Genomic DNA, 20,097 nt, shown 5'->3' on the forward strand with positions numbered 1-20,097 from the left:
TTCCTCATTGAACTGGAGCATGTTTAATGCCTGTGAACTATTAGTCTTTTGTACAGACGAAGCAACACAATAGCAGGTTCTCTTAGATAATGAATTACTGCTGTGAAAGGACAAGTTTGTTTCATAAAGTACATAATTTGACATTTATCAGCTCAGACCTAAATGTTGAATTGACTTGGGAGTGGAAATGAACATTTTGGAACTATTAGTGAACATCTCCTCTCCTGACCTTATGATGGAAGGAAGGTCAACAATGAAGCAGCTAAAGATGGCTTAGCCACTGCTGTGATCTTGTCTGGCCCCTCATCCTTGAAATTAATCAAATAAGCGGAAGACCAGCTCCTGTCATACTGGGAATCTCAGGAGGAAGTCAAGATGTATCACCCAATCAATACTTCTGGAATGCTTTATCTTTAGCACTCGTGTGCTGGGACCTGCTATCATTGAGAAGTTAAAGTCAGATGTATCAGTATTACAATGGAGTAAAAGGAATAACAGAGGCATAAGAGAGGAGTTGGTCAGAATTGATTAGAAAAGAACACTGGTGGGATGATGGCGAAGCAACAATGGCTGGAATTTCTAGAAGCAATTCAGAAGGCAAAGGATATATACATCCCAAACAGGAAGATGATGACAACTGTGGTTAACAAGAGAAGTCAAAGCCAACATAAAAGATAAAGAGAGGGCATATAATAGAGCAAACATTAGTGGGAAGTTAGAGGATTAGGAAGCTTTTAAAAACCAAACAGAAGACAACTAAAAAAAGTCATTAAGAAGGTAAAGAAGGAATATGAAAGTAAGCAAGCCAATAATATTAAAGAGGATACCAAAAGTTTTTTTTAAGATACATAATGTGTAAAAGTGAGATGAGGGTGGTTTTTGGACTGCTGGAAATGATGCTGGAGGGGTAGCAGTGGGAGGCAAGGAAGTGGACAAACTGAACAAGTATTTTGCATCAGCCTTCACTGTGGAAGACACTAGCAGTATGGTGGAAGTTCCAGATGTCAGGAGGCATGAAATGTGTGAAGTTAGCATAACTTGACAGAAGGTTCTTTGGAAACTGAAAGGAAGATAAGTCACCTGGACCAGATGATGTACACTGCAGAGTTCTGAAAGAGGTGACTGAAGAGATTGTGGAGACATTAGTAATGATCTTTCAAGAATCACTAGATTCTGGAATGGTTGTGGAAGACTGGAAAATTGCAAATGTCATTCCACTCTTCAAGAAGAGAGAGAGGCAGAAGAAAGGAAACTATAGACCAGTTAGTCTGACCTCAGTGGTTGGGAAATTGTTGGAGTTGATTATTCAGGATGAGGTCTCAGGGCACTTGGATGCACATGATAAAATAGGCCATGGTCAGCATGGTTTTCTCAAGGGAAAATCTTGCCTGGCAAATCTGTTGGAATTCTTTGAAGAAATAACAAGCAGGAAATAAGAATCAATTGATGGTGTATACTTGGATTTTCAGAAGCAGCCACTCACTGCTTAACAAGCTATGAGCCCTTGGTATTACAGGAAAGATTCTAGCATGGATAAAGCAGTGGCTAATTGGCAAGAGGCAAAGAGTAGGATTAAAGGGAGCCTTTTCTGGTTGGCTGCCAATGACTAGTATTCCACAGTGGTCCATGTTAGGACCAATTATTTTTACGTAATATGTTAATGATTTGGAAGATGGAATTGAAGAGTTCATTGCCAAGAATGCAGATGATATGAAGATAAGTGGAGAGGCAGGTAGTTTTGAGGAAATAAGCTACAGAAGGACTTGGGCAGATTAGGAGAATGGACAAAGAAATGGCAGATGGAATACAGTCGGGAATTGGATGATCATGCACTTTGACAGAAGAAATGAAAGGGTTGACTATTTTCTATATGGAGGGAAAATATAAAACCACTGAGGTACATTGGGACTTGGGAGTCCTTGTGCAGGATTCCGTAAAGGTTAAATTGCTGGTTAAGTCTGGCGAGGAAGGCAAATACAATGTTAGCAATCATTTCAAGAGGATTAGAATATAAATGCAAGGATGTAATGTTGAGACTTTATAAAGCACTGGTGAGACCCCACTTGGAGTATTGTGCGCAGTGTTGGGCCCCTTAGAAAGGATGTGCTGAAACTGGAGAGGGTTCAAAAGAGTCTAGGGTTGAATGACTTGTCATATGAAGAGCGATTGGATTGGCTGTGGAGCTGTATTCACTGGAATTCAGAAGAATGAGGGGTGAAGCCTGTTGAATGGTGAAAGACCTTGATAGAGTGGATGTGGAGAGAATGTTTCCACTGGTGGGAGAGTTTAAGACCAGAGGACAAAGCCTCAGAATATAGAATGGAGATAAGGTGGGATTTCTTTCGCCAGAGAATGGTGAATCCGTGGAATTCTTTGACACAAGCAGATGTGGAGGCCAAGTCTTTATGTGTATTTAAGGCAGAGAGAGATAGATTCTTGATTGGTCCGGGCATGAAGGGATACAGGGAGAAGGCAGGAGATAGGGACTGAGAGGAAAATTGGATCAGCCATAATGAAGTGGCAGAGCAATCTCAATGGGCCAAGTGGTCTAATTCTGCTCCTATATGTTATGGTCTAGGATGAGAATTTTCTTCTCCTCTGTTGCCCCCAGCATTGCCAACTAGATCTGGCAGTGCTGCAGACCTTTGATCCATTGGTTGTGAGATTGCCGGCTCTGGCTGTTGCATGCTCCCTTTTCTGTTTAGCGAACAGTCACCAGATTGGCATCACATTTTTAGGTTTGCCTGGTGCTGCTCTGAACAGGTACTTCTGCTTTGTTAATTGAACAGGATTTGAGCTCCTGGCTTGATGATAATGCCTGTGATGTTGTTCATTTCTGCTGCTACACCATCTTGGTGATGCCCAGTTTTGAACTGCCACTTACTGTAGAACATAGAGTGGTACAGCACAATACAGGCCCTTTGGCCCACTATCTGTGCTGACCATGAAACCAATCATATCTGCTTGCACAGCTAGTCCATAGTCCATATCTATCTATTTCTTTTTGAAACATAGAAAACCTACAGCACAATACAGGCCCTTTGGCCCACTATCTGTGCTGACCATGAAACCAATCATATCTGCTTGCACAGCTAGTCCATAGTCCATATCTATCTATTTCTTTTTGAAACATAGAAAACCTACAGCACAATACAGGCCCTTTGGCCCACAAAGCTGTGCCAAACCTTAGAAATTACTCGGGTTACCCATAGCCCTCACTTTTCATCCCTCTTCCCTCCGGGAGAAGGCTCAGGAGCTTGAAGACCCATACGGCCAGATTTGGGAACAACTTCTTTCCAACTGTGATAAGACTGCTGAAAGGATCCTGACCCGGATCTGGGCCATACCCTCCAAATATCCGGACCTGCATTTCGGATTTTTTGCACTACCTTACTTTCCATTTTTCTATTTTTTATTTATGATTTATAATTTAAATTTTTAATATTTACTATCGATTTGTAATCCAGGGAGCGGGAAGCGCAGAATCAAATATCACTATGATGATTGTACGTTCTAGTATCAATTGTTTGGCGACAATAAAGTATAAAGTATTTTTCTAAGCTCCATGCACCTATCCAAAAATCTCTTAAAAGACCCTATCGTTATCGTTTCCGCCTTCGCCACCGCCCCCGCCCCCAGCAGCCCATTCCACACACTCACCACTCTGTGTAAAAAAAAAAACTTACCCCTGACATCTCCTCTGTACCTGCTTCCAAGCACCTTAAAACTATGCCCTCTCGTGCTAGCTATTTCAGCCCTGGGAAAAAGCCTCTGACTATCCACGTGATCAATGCCTCCCATCATCTTATACACCCCTATCAGGTCACCTCTCATCCTCTGTCACTCCAAGGAAAAAAGACCGAGTTCACTCAACCTATTCTCATAAGGCATGCTCCACAATCCAGGCAACATCCTTGTAAATCTCCTCTGCACCCTTTCTATGGTTTCCATATCCTTCCTGCAGTGAGGCGACCAGAATTGAGCACAGTACTCCAAGTGGGGTCTGACCAGGGTCCTATATAGCTGCAACATTACTTCTCGGCTCTTAAACTCAGTCCGATGATTGATGAAGACCAATGCAACGTATGCCTTCTTAACCACAGAGTCAAACTGTGTAGCAGCTTTGAGTTTCCGATGGACTCAGACCCCAAGATCCCTCTGATCCTCCACACTGCCAAGAGTCTTACCATTAATACTATATTCTGTCATCATATTTGGCTTACCAAAATGAACCACCTCATACTTATCTGGGTTGAACCCATCTGCCACTTCTCAGCCCAGTTTTGCATCCTATCAATGTCCCGCTGTAACCTCTGACGGCCCTCCACGCTACCTACAACACCCCCAACCTTTGTCTCATCAGCAAATTTACTAACCCATCCCTCCACTTCCTCATTCAGGTCATTTATAAAAATCACAAAGAGTAGGAGTCCCAGAACAGATCCCCGAGGCACTCCACTGGTCACTGGACTCCATGCAGAATATGACCCGTCTATAACCACTCTTTGCCTTCTGTGGGCAAGCCAGTTCTGGATCCACAATACAATGTCCCCTTGTTCATATATCTGCCTAAATGCCTCTTAAATTTTGCTAACAGATCTGTTCTACCAACTCCCCTGGCAGCATGCTGCAGCCAACTACTACCCTCTATGTAAAAATACTCACATCATAATCTGGTCCATCATGTGTTTTTTTCATTTGTGTCATTCACAGTAAATACAAAGAAACACAATAGAGATTTCATTTCTATTGTATTTACTGTGAATGCTCACAAGAAAATATATCTCAGGGTAGTATATGGTGATATATATGTACTTTAATAATAAGTTTAGTTTGAACTAAATTTCCTGCTGAAGGGCTTCAGCCTGAAATGTCAACTGTACTTTTATCTATAGATTCTGCCTGGCCTGCTGAGTTCCTCCAGCATTTTGTGTGTGTTGCTCAGATTTCCAGCATCTGCAGATTTTCTCTTGTTTGTTAGTTTGAACTTTAATAGCCTCCATCACCCAGGGTATGCCCTTTTCTCATTGTTACCATCAGGAGGGAGGTATAGGAGCCTGAAGGCACACACCAATTCAGGAACAGCTTCTTCCCCTCTACCATCCAATTTCTAAATGTACATTGAACCCATGAACACAAACTCACTACTATTTTTAAATTTGTTTTTGCACTATTTATCTTAATTTAACTATTTAATATACATACTTACTGTAATTGTTTCTACTTATCATGTATTGCATTGTACCGCTGCTAAGTTAACAAATTTCATGATATATGCCGGTGATATAAAACCTGATTCTGATTAAACATCCCTGACGCCCTCATCTTAAATCATGCCCTCTAGTATTTGACATTTCCCCCAGAGGTCTTCTCTGAGTATCTTCCTTTAGCACAATTGTAATGCCACACAACAGTGGGCCTGGTAGCGTGGCAAGAGATATGTTGCCAATATCTCATCTGTTTGTTTTCTGAGCATGCCTGGTAGTCCAATATCATCTGAGCTGCAATTGCCTCCTCTTATCCAATTGATAATCAGCCTATTATATTGTATGGAAACAAAAGCCCTCAAACAATTATTTTTGAATAAACTAGAAGATTAATGGTGCTTTTTTTCTTTGCTTGTGGAAAGGGATCACCTTGTTATCTGGAACTTGAAGACTGGATTTATCAAAGAACGGATCCGGCCCACGTACAAAGACCAACTTCCCCTGTTAAATGGTCTTTCTTCTCACTCAAAGGATGACTTCTACAGAGAGCTTCTGACGAAGCGTAAAAAAAGAAAAGGGTCAGGTAGTTCTGTAGGTAAAGATATTCCATGTGGCTTTGTGAGTATGGATCTTTTATTCTGGGACAGAAGTACCAAAGTTAATTATTGGGAAGCAAACAAGCCCTGCCATTTATACAGTTCACTGGTACCAGCTGCAGAATTAAGAATTCTGACAAAATTCCCTTATATAATTAAGGAATAATATTGGAACTAGTTTGAAAATTTAATGTTGCTATAATACAATAGCATGAATGGAATTTTGTTTCATTCAGGGAGAAAATGAGATACAAATATATAGATTTAAATTGGCTGTTCAATATATGGCACAGTACAGAATTTGAGGAGACAGATTATGATGTTTTAAGCAAAGGTTTTGGGCACTATGAATCAAGAGGTTTGAGATTATTGTGTGAAAATGAATGATGTCGTCATAGAAAGATTGAGTCTTGCAGAACAGAAATAGACCCTTCAGTCCAACTCATCTTTTTTTGTCCATTCAAACTAATCCCATTTGCCTAAATTAGGTCCATATCCTACTTTACCTTGCCTATTGTAAATGTCTCTTAAATATAGTAACTGTATCTAACCCCACCATCTCTTCCGGCAGGCTGTTCAACCACTTTCTGGGTAAAATCACTTCCTCCTCAGATCCCCTTTCAAGTTCCTTCCTCTTACCCCCAGCCTATGACCTCTTGTTCTTGATGTCCTATCCCTGCCACAGGAAAAAGTTTCTGACTACCTTTCCTACCTAGGCATCATATAATTTAACATACCTCTATCAGCACACTCCTCAACCCCCTTTGCTTTATGTAAAACAAGCCCGGCCAATGCAGACTCTTTCTATAACTAAAGTCCTCAAATCATGGCAGTATTCTGGTGACGCTCCTCTGCACTCTCTCCAGGGCAATCACATCACTCCTGTAGCTTGGCAACTCGAACAACATACAGAACACTAAATGAAGGGTTTTGACCGAAAACAGGAAATGTTCATTTCTCTGCACAGATGCTGCCTGGCCCATTGAGTTCCCCCAGGACTTTGCTTTTGCTCCAGATTCCAGCATCTGCAGTCTTTTGTCCCACCATAATTTTGGAAGGATAGGATTATCCCTTACAAAATGGTTAAATACAGGAGATGATGAAAGAATAACTTTAATTAAGTTCTCAGGAGACATTTAACCAATTCTTTCACTGTGATCAGTTTTGTGTGTGAAAGACTTTAGAAGTTGTCTAAATAAATTGAAGACTAGGCGGGCAAGGGGAGTACTCCTCTCAGTCCTGGAGCCATCAGTTCCATCCTTGCAGCCATTAGTTCGTTTAGAAGTTATCGACCTTAAAGGCAGTGACAGAGGAGTTTTAATAGACAACAAAAACAAATTTCAGCATGGTGCTAGTGGACTTCTGAGTCAATATTGAAACCAAAAGAGGATTTGATTGTGCAGTCAGTCTCTAACTGATGTGCAGGTAACAATAAGCATAAGTTAATCTTCCAAATGTGTATGAATCTGTTTAATTTCAGCTTTTATGACCCCATGGGACAAACGTAATGAAACCAAGACTGCACGAAAGAGAAGGCTGGAAAAGGAAGTGAAGCAGGAAATCACAATATTGCAAGAGTTCTGTAAAGAGAAATCCAACCCCATTGATCAGTATCTTCTAAGTGGGAATGAGAAGGTCAGAAATACGTGTGTACCCAAGTGAAATTCTGCTTCCCAATCTAGACTTGTAGCTTCTGTTCATGATTCAATATCCTGTGACAAGTTGAGCTGAAGATTGGTGAAAAACCTCAAAGAAATGACTAATTATCCAAATCACCAGACCACATAACTGAAAATCAAAACTGCAGATGCTGGAAATCTGAAACAAAACCAGAAAATGCTGTAGACGCTTAGTAGATCAGGCAGAAGAGAGAGGAAGAGCTAAAATTTCAAGTTGAAGACCCTTCATCGGAATAAAGAAAGTGAGAAAACAAGTTTGTTTTTAAAAGGCAGAATGAGGTATATGAGACACAGTTCTCATCACCCCCTGAAATCTACCCATAATGCTTTGCGTCAGCACAGCTTTCCTCATGACCTCTCTCTACAACAACAACACTAATATCGTTTCTAGTCCTGATAGAAAGAGTCTATCTTTCATCTTTTTTCCTGTATCTCTGCTCTCATTGCTTTTTGATCAGATCAAGGATGGAGCACCCTTCTCACCCCACAGCATTTGGATTTAATGGATCATCTTAATTATTAACATCACCTTCAGTGAGATGCATCTTCCCCTCATCGTCCATTTTGCATTCCTAAGGGACTATTTCCTGGTCTGCTCTTCAATCCCCACAAACTAATCCTGTTCTAAGAGCGCTCTCCTGTATAAATACAGAAGATGTTATACCTAATCTTTACCTCTTCCCTTCCCACCATTTCCAAATGCTCTTTCCAGGTGAATTAGCAATTCATTTTCATTTTTTCCAATTCTGTCTACTGCAATCAATGCTCACAATGTGGTCTCCTCTAAATTAGAGAAACCACGTACAGACTGGGTGACTGCTTTGCAAAGTGTCTTCGTTCTGTGATCCTGAGCATACAGTTACCTCACATTGTGTGGAGAGAAAATTATTGTTAATGTTACTGATTGATGGACCTTTGATGGAACTGGAAATCTGAAATAGAAACAGAAAATCAGAATCAGGTTTAATAACAGCACGTCATTATTTTTTTTTTACCTTTGAGGCAGTAGTACAATGAAATACATGAAAAATACAGAAAAAACTGAATTACAGTAAATATATATGTATATTAAATAGTTAAGTTAAAATAAGTGCAAAAACAGAAACGTGAAAAAAGGAGTGTGGTAGTGGTCATGGGTTCAATATCCATTTAGAAATCAGATGGTAGAGGGAAAAGAAGCTGTTCCTGAATGGTTGAGTGTGTGCCTTCAGGCTTCTGTACCTTCTATCTGATGGTATCAATGAGAAGAGGGCATGTCCTGGGTGGTGGGGGTCCTAAATGAAGAATGCCGCCTTCCTGAGGCACCTCTCCTTAAGATGTCTTGGATACTATGGAGGCCAGTACCTATAGTATCTAAGACATTTTACATCTAATGACTAATTTTACAACTTTCTGCAACTTACTTTGAACTTGTGCAGTAGCACCACCCCTCCCCCCAACCAGACGGTGATTCAGTCAGTTAGGATGTTGACCATGGTACATCTGTAGAAGTTTTTGAGTGTTTTAGGTGACCAAACCTCCTCAAACTCCTAATGAAATATAGCCACTGTCTTGCCTTCTTTATAGCTGCAACAATGTGTGCAACCAGGTTAGGTCCTCAGAGATATTGACACACAGGAACTTGAAATTGCTTTCACTCCCCACTTCTGGTCCCTCTGTAAAGACTGGAAAATAGTGAGATATGCAGCAAATCCAGCAGCATCCATGAAGAGGGAGCCTTGATTTTCTCTCCATAGATGCTGCCAGTCCCGCTGACTATTCACAATATTTTCAGTTTTTAATTTCAAATTTCCACCACCTGCAGTTTGGTCTTTTCAACCCTGTTTAATACACGTGTTTATTTACATACACTATGAACTGATCTTGGCCCAAGAATTGTTTTTTAGTTTATGTTTATTATTCTGATGCTACTTACCCTTCCCAATTCTAAGTGTAACTTTTTTTCTTTTCATTAGTATTTTTCTGTGTTTGGCCATTTACTAAATTAGTTTGAACATTTCATTACTAGCAAAACTCTGAGGTTTTATACCACAGGAAATGAAAAGTTTCATTGAAATGTTTCTTTGTAAGAATTTGACGTAAATGCTTAGAGTTGTTTTAAGAGTACCAGCACAATGAAAACATGGGTCTTCTTGTCAGTTATATACTGTAATATGGAGAAACCAGAAAGACAAACACATAACAGTAGTAGGCATAGGAATAGTGCCTCTTAAGTTTGCTCAGTTAATCATGGCTGATCTGATGTTTGGCTTAAAATTTATTTTCCTGCCTGATCCACCTTAGGCTTATTTTCTCTGTAGTTCATGAACGAAAGTAGATTGAAGAAAGTGAAACAATATTTTCAACATTCATATACAAACTCAGAATGAGAATGTTTTTTGGAGTTATTCTAATTGTTAATGGTACATTGTGATTCTATAGCCGTATAAACAAGAGATCCAAACACATTCCTGTTGCCTGAGATTTATTTGTAGTTATTTACTGAGTATGTAATGGCCACATTTATTCTCCACATTTTGCTTCTCCTAAATTGGTCCGATGTATGTTGATCCTGTGCCTGATTGATGTTAGCTTTCAAATGACAATGCCAGCAGCCATAGGAGATAGAGGAAAGACAATTAGTTTGCAATTGCCTAGCACATAAATATTTCCAAAGATTTTTAATTTTACCTGCTCTGAATTAGCTTGTCCGATTTTTAAATAATATCAAACAGGAATGAAAAATCAGAGAGCTAAACATCAGTATGAGTGATTTCCAGTGATGTGTAAGGTAGGAACAGAAGAAAAAGTATTTTACAGAAACACACTAACTGCTGTCTTTGTTTCAGGTGGTCGTCTGCTCCTACTTTGCACACCATCTTGCTGTTTTTAATTTGGAAACAGAGACTCATACACACACCCTCGAAGACAAGTCATCTATGTTGTTCTTGCACAACGCAGCACTAACGAACAGTGGCACCTATCTTGTGCTGTCAAACTACAATGATTCGGAGAAAGTTAGTTATGTTACTTTGTGGGATTTGTGTGCTGGCAAGGTAAAAGAAAAGTCACATTAATTTTGTTATGAACCATGTAATTGGATCTGATTATCAGCTGGGAGAATCTTTTCAGGTTTTAGAAATAAGGGGTTCTTTTTTCCCCAATTTGTTCAAGTGTGGATACTAAGTCTAAGTGGTAATGTGTTAGTTGTCTGACTTCACCACAGTGCTGGATTTTGTGATATATAGTTGCCATACCAACTAACAGGAGTGAAAGTGAGTGGGTTGGGGTGGAGGAGAAATGAAGAAAAGTTTTGATTTTGTTTCTGTACTAATGGCCATAATTAGGCAGCCACAATATGCTGCAAGTATGATATTGATTAGGCAGCATTAAGGAGGAAAATAATTAATGTTTCAGTTCAATGACCTCTTATCAGAGTCTTAAGTCTCATTCCAAAGACACGAGCACACCATCCTAGCTGATACTTCAGTACATTTGGTGAAGAAATAAACCTTTCAATGAGGCATTAAACCATGATCTTGCCTATCTCTCTCAGTTGGTCATACATTGAGGCAATATTCAGCTTTCCTAATATTGATCCCACAAGCATTACTAAAACAGGTTCCTTACCATCTTATTAAATCACTCTCCCAAATTTGTCAGATTTCATTGCATTTAAGATGGCTACTATTTAACTAAATATCCTTTTGCACACTATATAAAACATCATAAGGCATAGGGGCATAATTAGGCCATTCAGTCCTTCAGGTCTTCTCCCTGTAACCTTTGATGTCATTACTAATCAAGAACCTATAAAGCTCCTTTTTAAATATACCCAATGACTTGGCCCCTACAGCTGCCTCTGACAATGAATGCCAAGTATTCACCACCCTCAGGCTAAAGAAATTCCTCCTCATCTCTGTTTTAAAGGGGCATCCCTGTATTCTGAGGCTGTGCCTTCTGGTCCTAGATTCTCCCACTATAGGAAACATCCTTCTCACGTCCACTCTATCTAGGCCTTTCAATATTCAACAGGTTTCAATGAGACCCCCCCCCCATTCTTCTAAACTCCAGTGTGTACTCAGAACCATCAAATGTTCCTCATATGTTAACCCTTTCATTCTCGGATGATCCTCTTCTGGACTCTCTCCAACACTAGAACATTCTTTCTTATATAAAGAGCCCAAAACTGTACACAATTCTCCAAGTCTGGTCTGACTAATGTCACATTCAAGTTTATCAACACACAACTTAAACAAGTTATATAAATATTGATGTACTCATGGATTATTATGTATTTGTAAATTGAAACAAATTTTAAAATTATTTTTATAGGTTAAAAAACGTTTAAAAAATGAACCGAATGTGTGTTGCACTGCAATAACGAACTCTGCTGACCGAATAGTGTTTGGAGTTGTGGAAGCAAACAGGTAATGCTTGGCTGCTCTTTTTAAGCCTTGGTGCTGTGGAAATTACTGACTTACAATACTTTTCTAAGTTTTGTGAACTGGATGTCGCTGTTGGGAAACAGCTATCAGTGGTGCAGTGATTAAACTTGGCGATGTCTAAGAGGGAAGAGTTAACTCCAACCTGAGCAAAGACATGGACCCACTGAAATTCGCCTACCTCTGCAACAAGTCTACAGCGGACACAATCTCACCAGCTTTCCACTCTGCTTTGGAGCACCTAGAAAAGAAGCAAAATATACGTTAGACGGTTGTTTATCAATTATAGCTTGCAGTACAATACTATCATCCCTTTGGTATTAATCACCATGCTTCGAAATCTGGGCTTCTGTACCTTCCTCTGCAACTGGATCCTTTACTTCCTCATCAAAAGACCACAGTACAAATCACTGATAACATCTCACTGACAATCAACACAGATGCATTTCAAAGATGTGTCTTAGCCCACTGCCTGACTTTCTTTACACTCAACTGTGTAGCTAAACACAGCTAAAATGCCATCTATAAATTCACAAATGAATCACTGCTGTTGGTAAAATTTCCAATGGCAATGAGGGGTACAGGTTGGCTGAACTAGATCGGCTGGTTGAGTGGTATCACAATCTTGCACTCAGCGCCAGCAAGACGAAGGAATTGATTATGAATGTTAGGAAGGGAAGTTGGGAGAACAAGTCCTTATTGAGGGGGTCAGTGATGGAAGCAGTGAGCAGTTTCAAGTTCCTGAACATCAACATTTTGGGGGGTCTATAATGGGCCAAACACATTCATGCAATCACGAAGAAGACACACCAGCAGCTCTCACTTTATTTGGAGTTTGAGAAGATTTAACATGTCACCAAAAACACTTGCAAATTTCTATAGCTGTATTGTGGTGAGCATTCTGATAGGCTATATTACAGCCTGACATCAAGTCTTCAATTCACAGGATTAAGAGAAGCTTCAGAAGGTTGTAGATTTAGCTTTGCCGTTACTCAAGTCATATCTTGACTGGAGTGGTAATGTATGAGGAATAATTGTTGAATTGTTCCTCTCTGCCTGCTACTACCATCAAGCAGGAAGTGCAGAAGTCTTGGGTCCCTCACCACCAGGTTTGTGAAGCACCTCTGGCCATCGGGCTTCACATGCCTCTGCACTGAATTGACTCCACAGCCTGTGAAATCACTTTCGGGGACTCTGCAGCTCATGTTCACAGTATTATTTGTTTACTTTTTTAAAAATTATTTGCATAATTTGTCTTTTGCACATTGGATGGTTGTTGGTCTTTAGTTTTTCATGAATTATGTTGTACTTCCATAAGATCAAAAGACATAGGAACAGAATTAGGCCATTTGGCCCATTGATCTGCTCCACCATTTTATCTCGGCTAATCCATTTCCCTCTCAACCCCATTCTCCTGCCTTCACCCCAGAATCTTTCACATCCTGACTAAGCAACAACCTATCAACCTCCACCTTAAATACATCCAATGACCTGGCCTCCACAGCCACCTGTGGCAACGAATTCCACACAGTCATCACCTTCTGGATAAAGAAATTCCTTCTCATCTCTGTTCTAAGATTCAAGTGCATTTATTATCAAAGAATGTATAAATTATACAACCTTGAGATTTGCTTACAGGTAGCCATAAAGCAAGAAACCTGAAAGAACCAAATTTAAAGGAAAAAAGATAAAAACAAAAGACCAACACCTGATGTGCAAGAGATAGAAAAAAAGAACAAGTTATGCAAACAATTGAAGCGAACAACAACATTCCAAATCAAAGATGAGTCCTCAAATCTGAACCCAGGAGCAACACAGAGTAGGCCCAAAGCCTCGCTAATCAGTTCATCATATTAGCAGGCATAGAGCACAGCAGCAGGGGCAGTCTTCATAGCCTCAGTGCCTTGGAGATGCCCATCATGGAGAATGAGCAAAATCGGCTCTCATCCCAACTGACACCCTGTCTTTTCAGTCTGTCCAGACTTTAAATTGACCCAATGACAGAACAGCGAAGGCCTCTGGCGCCCTGGAGAGAGGAGTGAACATCACGGCAAGTGAGCAAAATCAGCTCTTGCCTCCGATCTGGACTGATGTTTAAATTGTCTAAACAGTGCATTGTACCTCGCACTAGGGCCCAGGCACCACTGCTGTGAAAGGCCCCGAGCCTATATCACACTGCCCAGTGACTTGCTCTGGGCCCAAAATTCGGTCTCAAACTCTTCAAATCAGCTCAGCACCCAGAGCGATCCAACCTTGCTCCTGGGCCAGTTGTTTAGGCATTGGAACTACATCTGCATCGATTCATCTCCTGAACTCGCCTCACCATCGTTCACTCCTTCACGGTTTGCGGCGATAAGTTAACACAATTTACTTCAGAAAAGATATTTTTAGTGATGTTTTGAGTAGGATTTCTTAGCTTTTTGACTACCATGAATCAGTTGCACAGGTTCAGTAGTTCCATCTAAATGGTTGTCCCTTATTCGGAGATTGTACCCTCTGGTCCTCAACTTCCCCCATAATAAGAATCATCCTCTCCACATCCACTCTATCCAGGCCGTTCAACATTTGCTAGGTTTCAATGAGATTCCCCACCCCCACTCTTCTAAATTCCAGTGAGTACAGGCCCAGGGCCATCAAACGCTCCTCTTATGTTCCCGGAATAATTTTCATGAACGTCGTTTGAACCCTCTCCAATGTCAGCACATCTTTTCTTAGATAAGGGGTGCAAAACTGATCACAGTACTCCCAAGTGAAGCCTCACCAGGGCCTTATAAAACCTCAGTATTACATTCTCGCTTCTGTATTCTAGTCCTCCCAAAATGAATGCTAACATTTCATTTGCTTCCTCACCACTGACTCAAACTGCAGCTTAGCCTTTATGGAATCCTGCACAAGGACTCCCAAGTCCAATTGTACCTTGGATTTTTCTCATTTTCCCAAACTCTTCCCATTTAGAAAATAGTCTATGCTTTTATTCCTTCTACCACAGTGCATGACCATACACTTCCTGACACTGTACTGTATTCCGTCTGCCACCTCTTCACCCATTCTCCTAATCCAAGTCCTTCTGCTTCCTCAACATTACCTGCTGCTCCACCTGTGTTCGTATCATTTGCAAAGCTAGACACAAAGCCAACAATTCCATTATCCAAATCATTGACATACAACTTAAAAAGAAGTTATCCCAATACTGACCTCTGTGGAACACCACTAGACGCCAGCAGCCAATCAGAAAAGGCTTCCTTTATTCCCACTCTGCCTCCTGCCAATCAGCCACTGCTTTATCCATGTTAGTATCTTTCCTGCAATACCATGGGCCCGTACCTTGTTAAGCAGTCTCATGTGTGGCACCTTGTCAAAGGCCTTCTGAAAATCCAAGTACACAATATCCACCATTTCCCCTTTGTCTACCCTGCTTGTTATTTCCTCAAAGAATTCCAACAGATTTTTCAGGCAAGATTTTCCCTCAGGAAAACCTTGCTGACTTTGCCTTATTTTATCATGTGCCTCCCAAGTACCCAAACCTTCGTACCTTAATAATTGCCTCCAACATCTTTCCAAGTACTGAGGTCAGGCTAACAGGCCTATAATTTCCTTTCACCTGCCTCCCTCCCTTCTTGATGAGTGGAGTGACATTTACAATTTTCCAGTCCTCCAAACTGATTCTTGAAAGATCTTTACTAATGCCTCCACAATCTCTTCAGCTACCTCCTTCAGAGCCCTCAGGTGTAGTCCATCTGTTCCAGGTGACTTATCTACCTTCAGAACTTCCAGCTTCCCAAGCACCTCCTCTCTAGTAATAGCAACTGCATTCATTTCTACCCCCTTAATCTCAAACTTCTGGCGTATTTCAAATTTCTTCCACAGTGAAGACGAATGCAAAATACTTATTCAGTTCATTCACCATTTCCTTGTCCCCCATTACTACCTCTCGAATATCATTTTCCAGTGGTATGATACTTTCACCTCTCTTTTACTCTTTATGTATCTGAAAAATCTTTTGGTATTCTCTTTGATATTATTAGCGAGATTACCTTCATGTTTCATCTTTTCCCTCCTTATGGCTTTTTAGTTGCCTTATGTTGATATTTAAGTTTCCCAGTCTTCTGACTTCCCACTAATTTTTGCTCTATTATATGCCCTCTCTTTTGCTTTTACGTTGGCTTTGACTTCACCTGTCAGCCACAGTTGCATCATCCTGCTTTTAGAATACTACTTTTTCTTCAGGATGTGTCTGTCCAGCTCCTCTGTCATGCCTCTGTAATTACCTTTACTCCTCTATAATATTGATACATTTGTCTTTAGCTTCTCCCTCACAAATAACAAAGTGAATTCTATTATATTATGATCACTGTCTCCTAAGGGCTCCTTTATCTTAAGCTCCCTAATCAAATCCAGCATATTGCACAACACTCAATCCAGAATAGCTAATCCCCTAGTGAGCTCAACCACAAGCTGCTGAGAAAAGCCATCTCGTGGGTGTTCTACAAATTCTCTCTCTTAGGAGCCAGCACCAACCTGATTTTCCCAATCTACCTGCATAATGAAATCCTCCATGACTATCGTAACATTGCCATTTGACATTCCTTTTCTATTTCCCATTACAATTTGTAGCCCATATTCTGGCCACTGTTCACGGGCCAGTATATAACTCTCATCAGGGCTTTTTCACCCTTGCAGTTTCTTAACTCTACCCATAGGATCCTACATCTTCTGATCCTATGTCACCTCTTCCTAAAAATTTGATTTAACTTTTTACCAACAGAGCCACCCCATCCTTTCTTCTTACTTGCCTGTCCTTTTGATATCATGTGTATCCTTGGATGTTAAGCTCCCAGCTATAATCTTCTTTAAGTCATGACTCAACAATGCCCACAACATCATACCTGCCGATCTCTTAACTGATCATCTACCTTATTCCTTGTACTGTGTCCATTCAAATATCACCTTCAGTCCTCTTTTCAGCTCTTTTGGATTTCTTTGTTTTCCTCTGGGTGACTGCAAAAAGAAAATGAATCTCAATGTTGTATATGATATATAGCTATATACTATACTTTGATAATGAACTTACTTCGAATTTTGAATTGCACACACATTCCCTGCAGTATCAGTTACTCTAGTGCTTTGAAAATAAAGCCTACATGAATAAAGCAAGTTCTCTTAAAAAACCGTGCACTTAAAACAACATTTACCATGCAGCAATTTCTCTCTAAAAATACATCAAGAAGATTGATATTGGCGAATTCTGGAAACATGGGACTTATGAGCTAATGTAGCATGATGGATGAAAAGTTCTGTGCAAACAGCCATGACTGCAACAAATAGAATAATTATTTCACATACATTCCCAAATAATCACCAAATTGTAATTTCATACATTGAATTTTCAAAGTGGTTTTCAACAAAGCGCTATTCCCTTTGAACATAATGGTGAGCAGTGATTAAAATAACTAATAGTTATTGTACCAGGAATATCTGAAATACATCATTAGATTTTCAAATCACATCCAACAACTATAACATACATGTTTCCTTATGACCATTGAGGCTGCATTTCTCAATGCCTGATAATTTCTCACTGTAGGTGTAACTTTGTAACATATTTAAAATCAACTTGTAGATGTAGGCATCCTACATTGTGTACAACACAGATTGCTCATCCTGAAGCCCTCCCTTCCAGCAATGGCACAGAGTTTACTAAAATTAGATTTTTCAGAGACTAGTGGCATATGAAATATAAGGGAGACCTCTTTCTTGATGTCAAGCCAGTATTACATATGTTCTCTATTAATTTCCAACAATGCCAATTCTATCAAATGCAACAGTTTGCTTAAACTTCATTATGTCCTTTGACAAGGCTTCACAGAGGGCTATTGGTCCAAAAGGTTAGAGCCCATAGGATCCAAAGCATTGGTAAACTGGATCTGAAGAGTGTTGGTAACGGGAAGCAGAAGGTGATGGAAGGCTATTTTTGGTGTGATTGGAAACCTGTGACCAGCGGCATAACTTGGGGAACAGTTCCAAGACCTGATGTTAGATGAATGGAGATGGTCTGGTTAGTAAGTTTGTAAGTAAAGTTAAAATTGGTGGTGTGATAATGAGGAGTCATTCACTACAGGATGGTATTGTGCAGTACGTAAGACAGACAATGCAGTAGCAGACTGAATTTAATTGAATACTTGCAGGATGATACATTTATATTTTAATGGTCGGGTGAACACAATTAATTGAATGTCCCTACAGAATATTAATGAAGAAGGGCCAGGAGAATCCCTGAAGGTGACTGCATGAGATGGATGGTTCAGTTTCATTAGAATATAAGAGCAAGGAGCTCATGGCACAACATTATAGTCTTGTGTTCATTTCTGGTCACCACATTGTTATAGGAATCACTGATTGTAGTAATTATCAGAGAGGCACAGAGAGAACCTGTTTGGTCTCAACTAAAAAGCATGTGGGTTCACAAAATAACTACCTGTGTGCACCCCACTAGAATTCCTTGACCCTTCATGAACAGTCAGTGAAGAGAAAAGATATCCAAACCAGTTAAACTAGGTGGCCTAGGCAAGTTCTAATGAGATTACAGATTGCTCTTTGGTAGGTCTGGCACTTTACATAATACATAGCTACTCGTCTGAGAATGGTCTCAGGCTTAGCAGGTCACTGTCTGAAGCTCCTTGTGTCCACATTCAGTTGATCTGATTAAATTATTCCACAGCAAGAATCAGAAGAATCAGTTCAAAGTTCACACAATGGGGGAGGGGGGAGAGAGGAGGAATAAAGACAGTTTGTCAGCTTCCCCATCCTTGCTTCATCCAAATCCACTAATTTGTAGACTGTAGTTCTTTTTGTCAACTTCCACTGTCCTTGATTCATTTGAATCCATTAATTTGTAGACTGCAGTTCCTCTTGGCCAACAGCATTATAGGAGATATTGTAAGTGATTGGATTGGAAAGAGTACTGGGGAGATTCAACAGGATGGTTCCTGGGATGGAGCATTTCAGTTGCACTCAGACTGGATTGACTGGCTTTGATTTCCTTGGAACAGAGGAGTGAACAGGATGTGGGTATACAAAACTGAAGGGTGGAGATACGATAGTCATCAGGAAACGTCCCCATAACAGAATATTTAAGATGAGAAGGCACAAGTTCAGGGAAAAGGGTAAGAGGGGATCTGACAAGGATTTGTTTTAAGCTGGAGGGTGGTTGGACTCAAGGCAGGTAACCTTACAACCATAAGACTATAAAATAGAGGAGCAGAATTAGGCCATTTGGTCTATCGAGTCTGCGCTGCCATTTCATCATGGCTGATCCAATTTTCCTCTGCCCCAATCTCCTGCCTTTTCCCCATACCCTGACCAATCAAGAATCTATCAACCTCTGCCTTAAATATACATAAAGACTTGGCCTCCGCAGCTGCCTGTGGAAAAGAATTCCATAGATTCACCATTCTCTGGCTAAAGAAATTCCTCCTCATCTCCATTCTAAAAGGACACCTCCATTTTGAAGCTGTAGCCTCTGGTCTTGGACTCTCTCACCATAGGAAACAACCTCTCCACATCCACTCTATCAAAGCTTTTCACCATTTGACAGGTTTCAACGAGGTCACTCCTCATTCTTCTGAATTCTAGTGAATTCATTGCATTGCTAAGGAACAGAAGGCTGGAGACAAGTGTAGGAAAACAGGATTAGTGTAAGTGAATGTTTGATAATTTGTATGAACATGATGGGCCAAAGGGCCCATTTCTGTACTGTGCAACCATGAAGCTGAACAGAAATACACAATGACCAAGACAAGAAAATTAACTGCATTTCCAGATAGGCTAATCTAGACTGCACAAGTCCCTAAACTACTCTTCCTGTATCAACTTAATGTTTGCATTTTATATGATCACATTTTAACAAAATACTAATATCTGACCTAACAGTATGAGTCCGACAATTTTTGATACACACAAGGTCGAAAGATAATGAGTTTGTTTTCTTATTTTGTTTTATTAAGACTCAAGGTGTGGGATCCCTTCAGAAAAGGACACAAGTCTATCCCTGGTTACAAAAACCTTAACTTTGGTACAAACAGTGCAGTGCACTTGATAGATGGTGGATCAAAAGCTATTGTTCTGGCAGGTATGTGCAGCCTGTGTTTCCAATCTGTTGTGATCTCAATTTTCTTTTTAACTCCAAGCCCAT

The 20,097-nt window shown here is 40.2% G+C and overlaps 1 protein-coding gene across 1 annotated transcript in view; it reads left to right on the forward strand.

Moving 5' to 3' along the window:
* Positions 1-20,097, forward strand: part of si:ch211-212k18.6 (NACHT domain- and WD repeat-containing protein 1) — an 81,862-nt gene that overhangs the window by 60,252 nt on the left and 1,513 nt on the right. Inside the window, exons 13-17 of the mRNA XM_063049747.1 lie at positions 5,630-5,802; positions 7,284-7,438; positions 10,311-10,517; positions 11,797-11,891; positions 19,910-20,034. Coding sequence (XP_062905817.1) covers positions 5,630-5,802; positions 7,284-7,438; positions 10,311-10,517; positions 11,797-11,891; positions 19,910-20,034 — 755 coding nt within the window. The remainder of the gene's footprint in view (positions 1-5,629; positions 5,803-7,283; positions 7,439-10,310; positions 10,518-11,796; positions 11,892-19,909; positions 20,035-20,097) is intronic.

Source organism: Mobula hypostoma, chromosome 5 (genome assembly GCF_963921235.1).
Source record: "Mobula hypostoma chromosome 5, sMobHyp1.1, whole genome shotgun sequence".
Classification (NCBI taxonomy): domain Eukaryota; kingdom Metazoa; phylum Chordata; class Chondrichthyes; order Myliobatiformes; family Myliobatidae; genus Mobula; species Mobula hypostoma.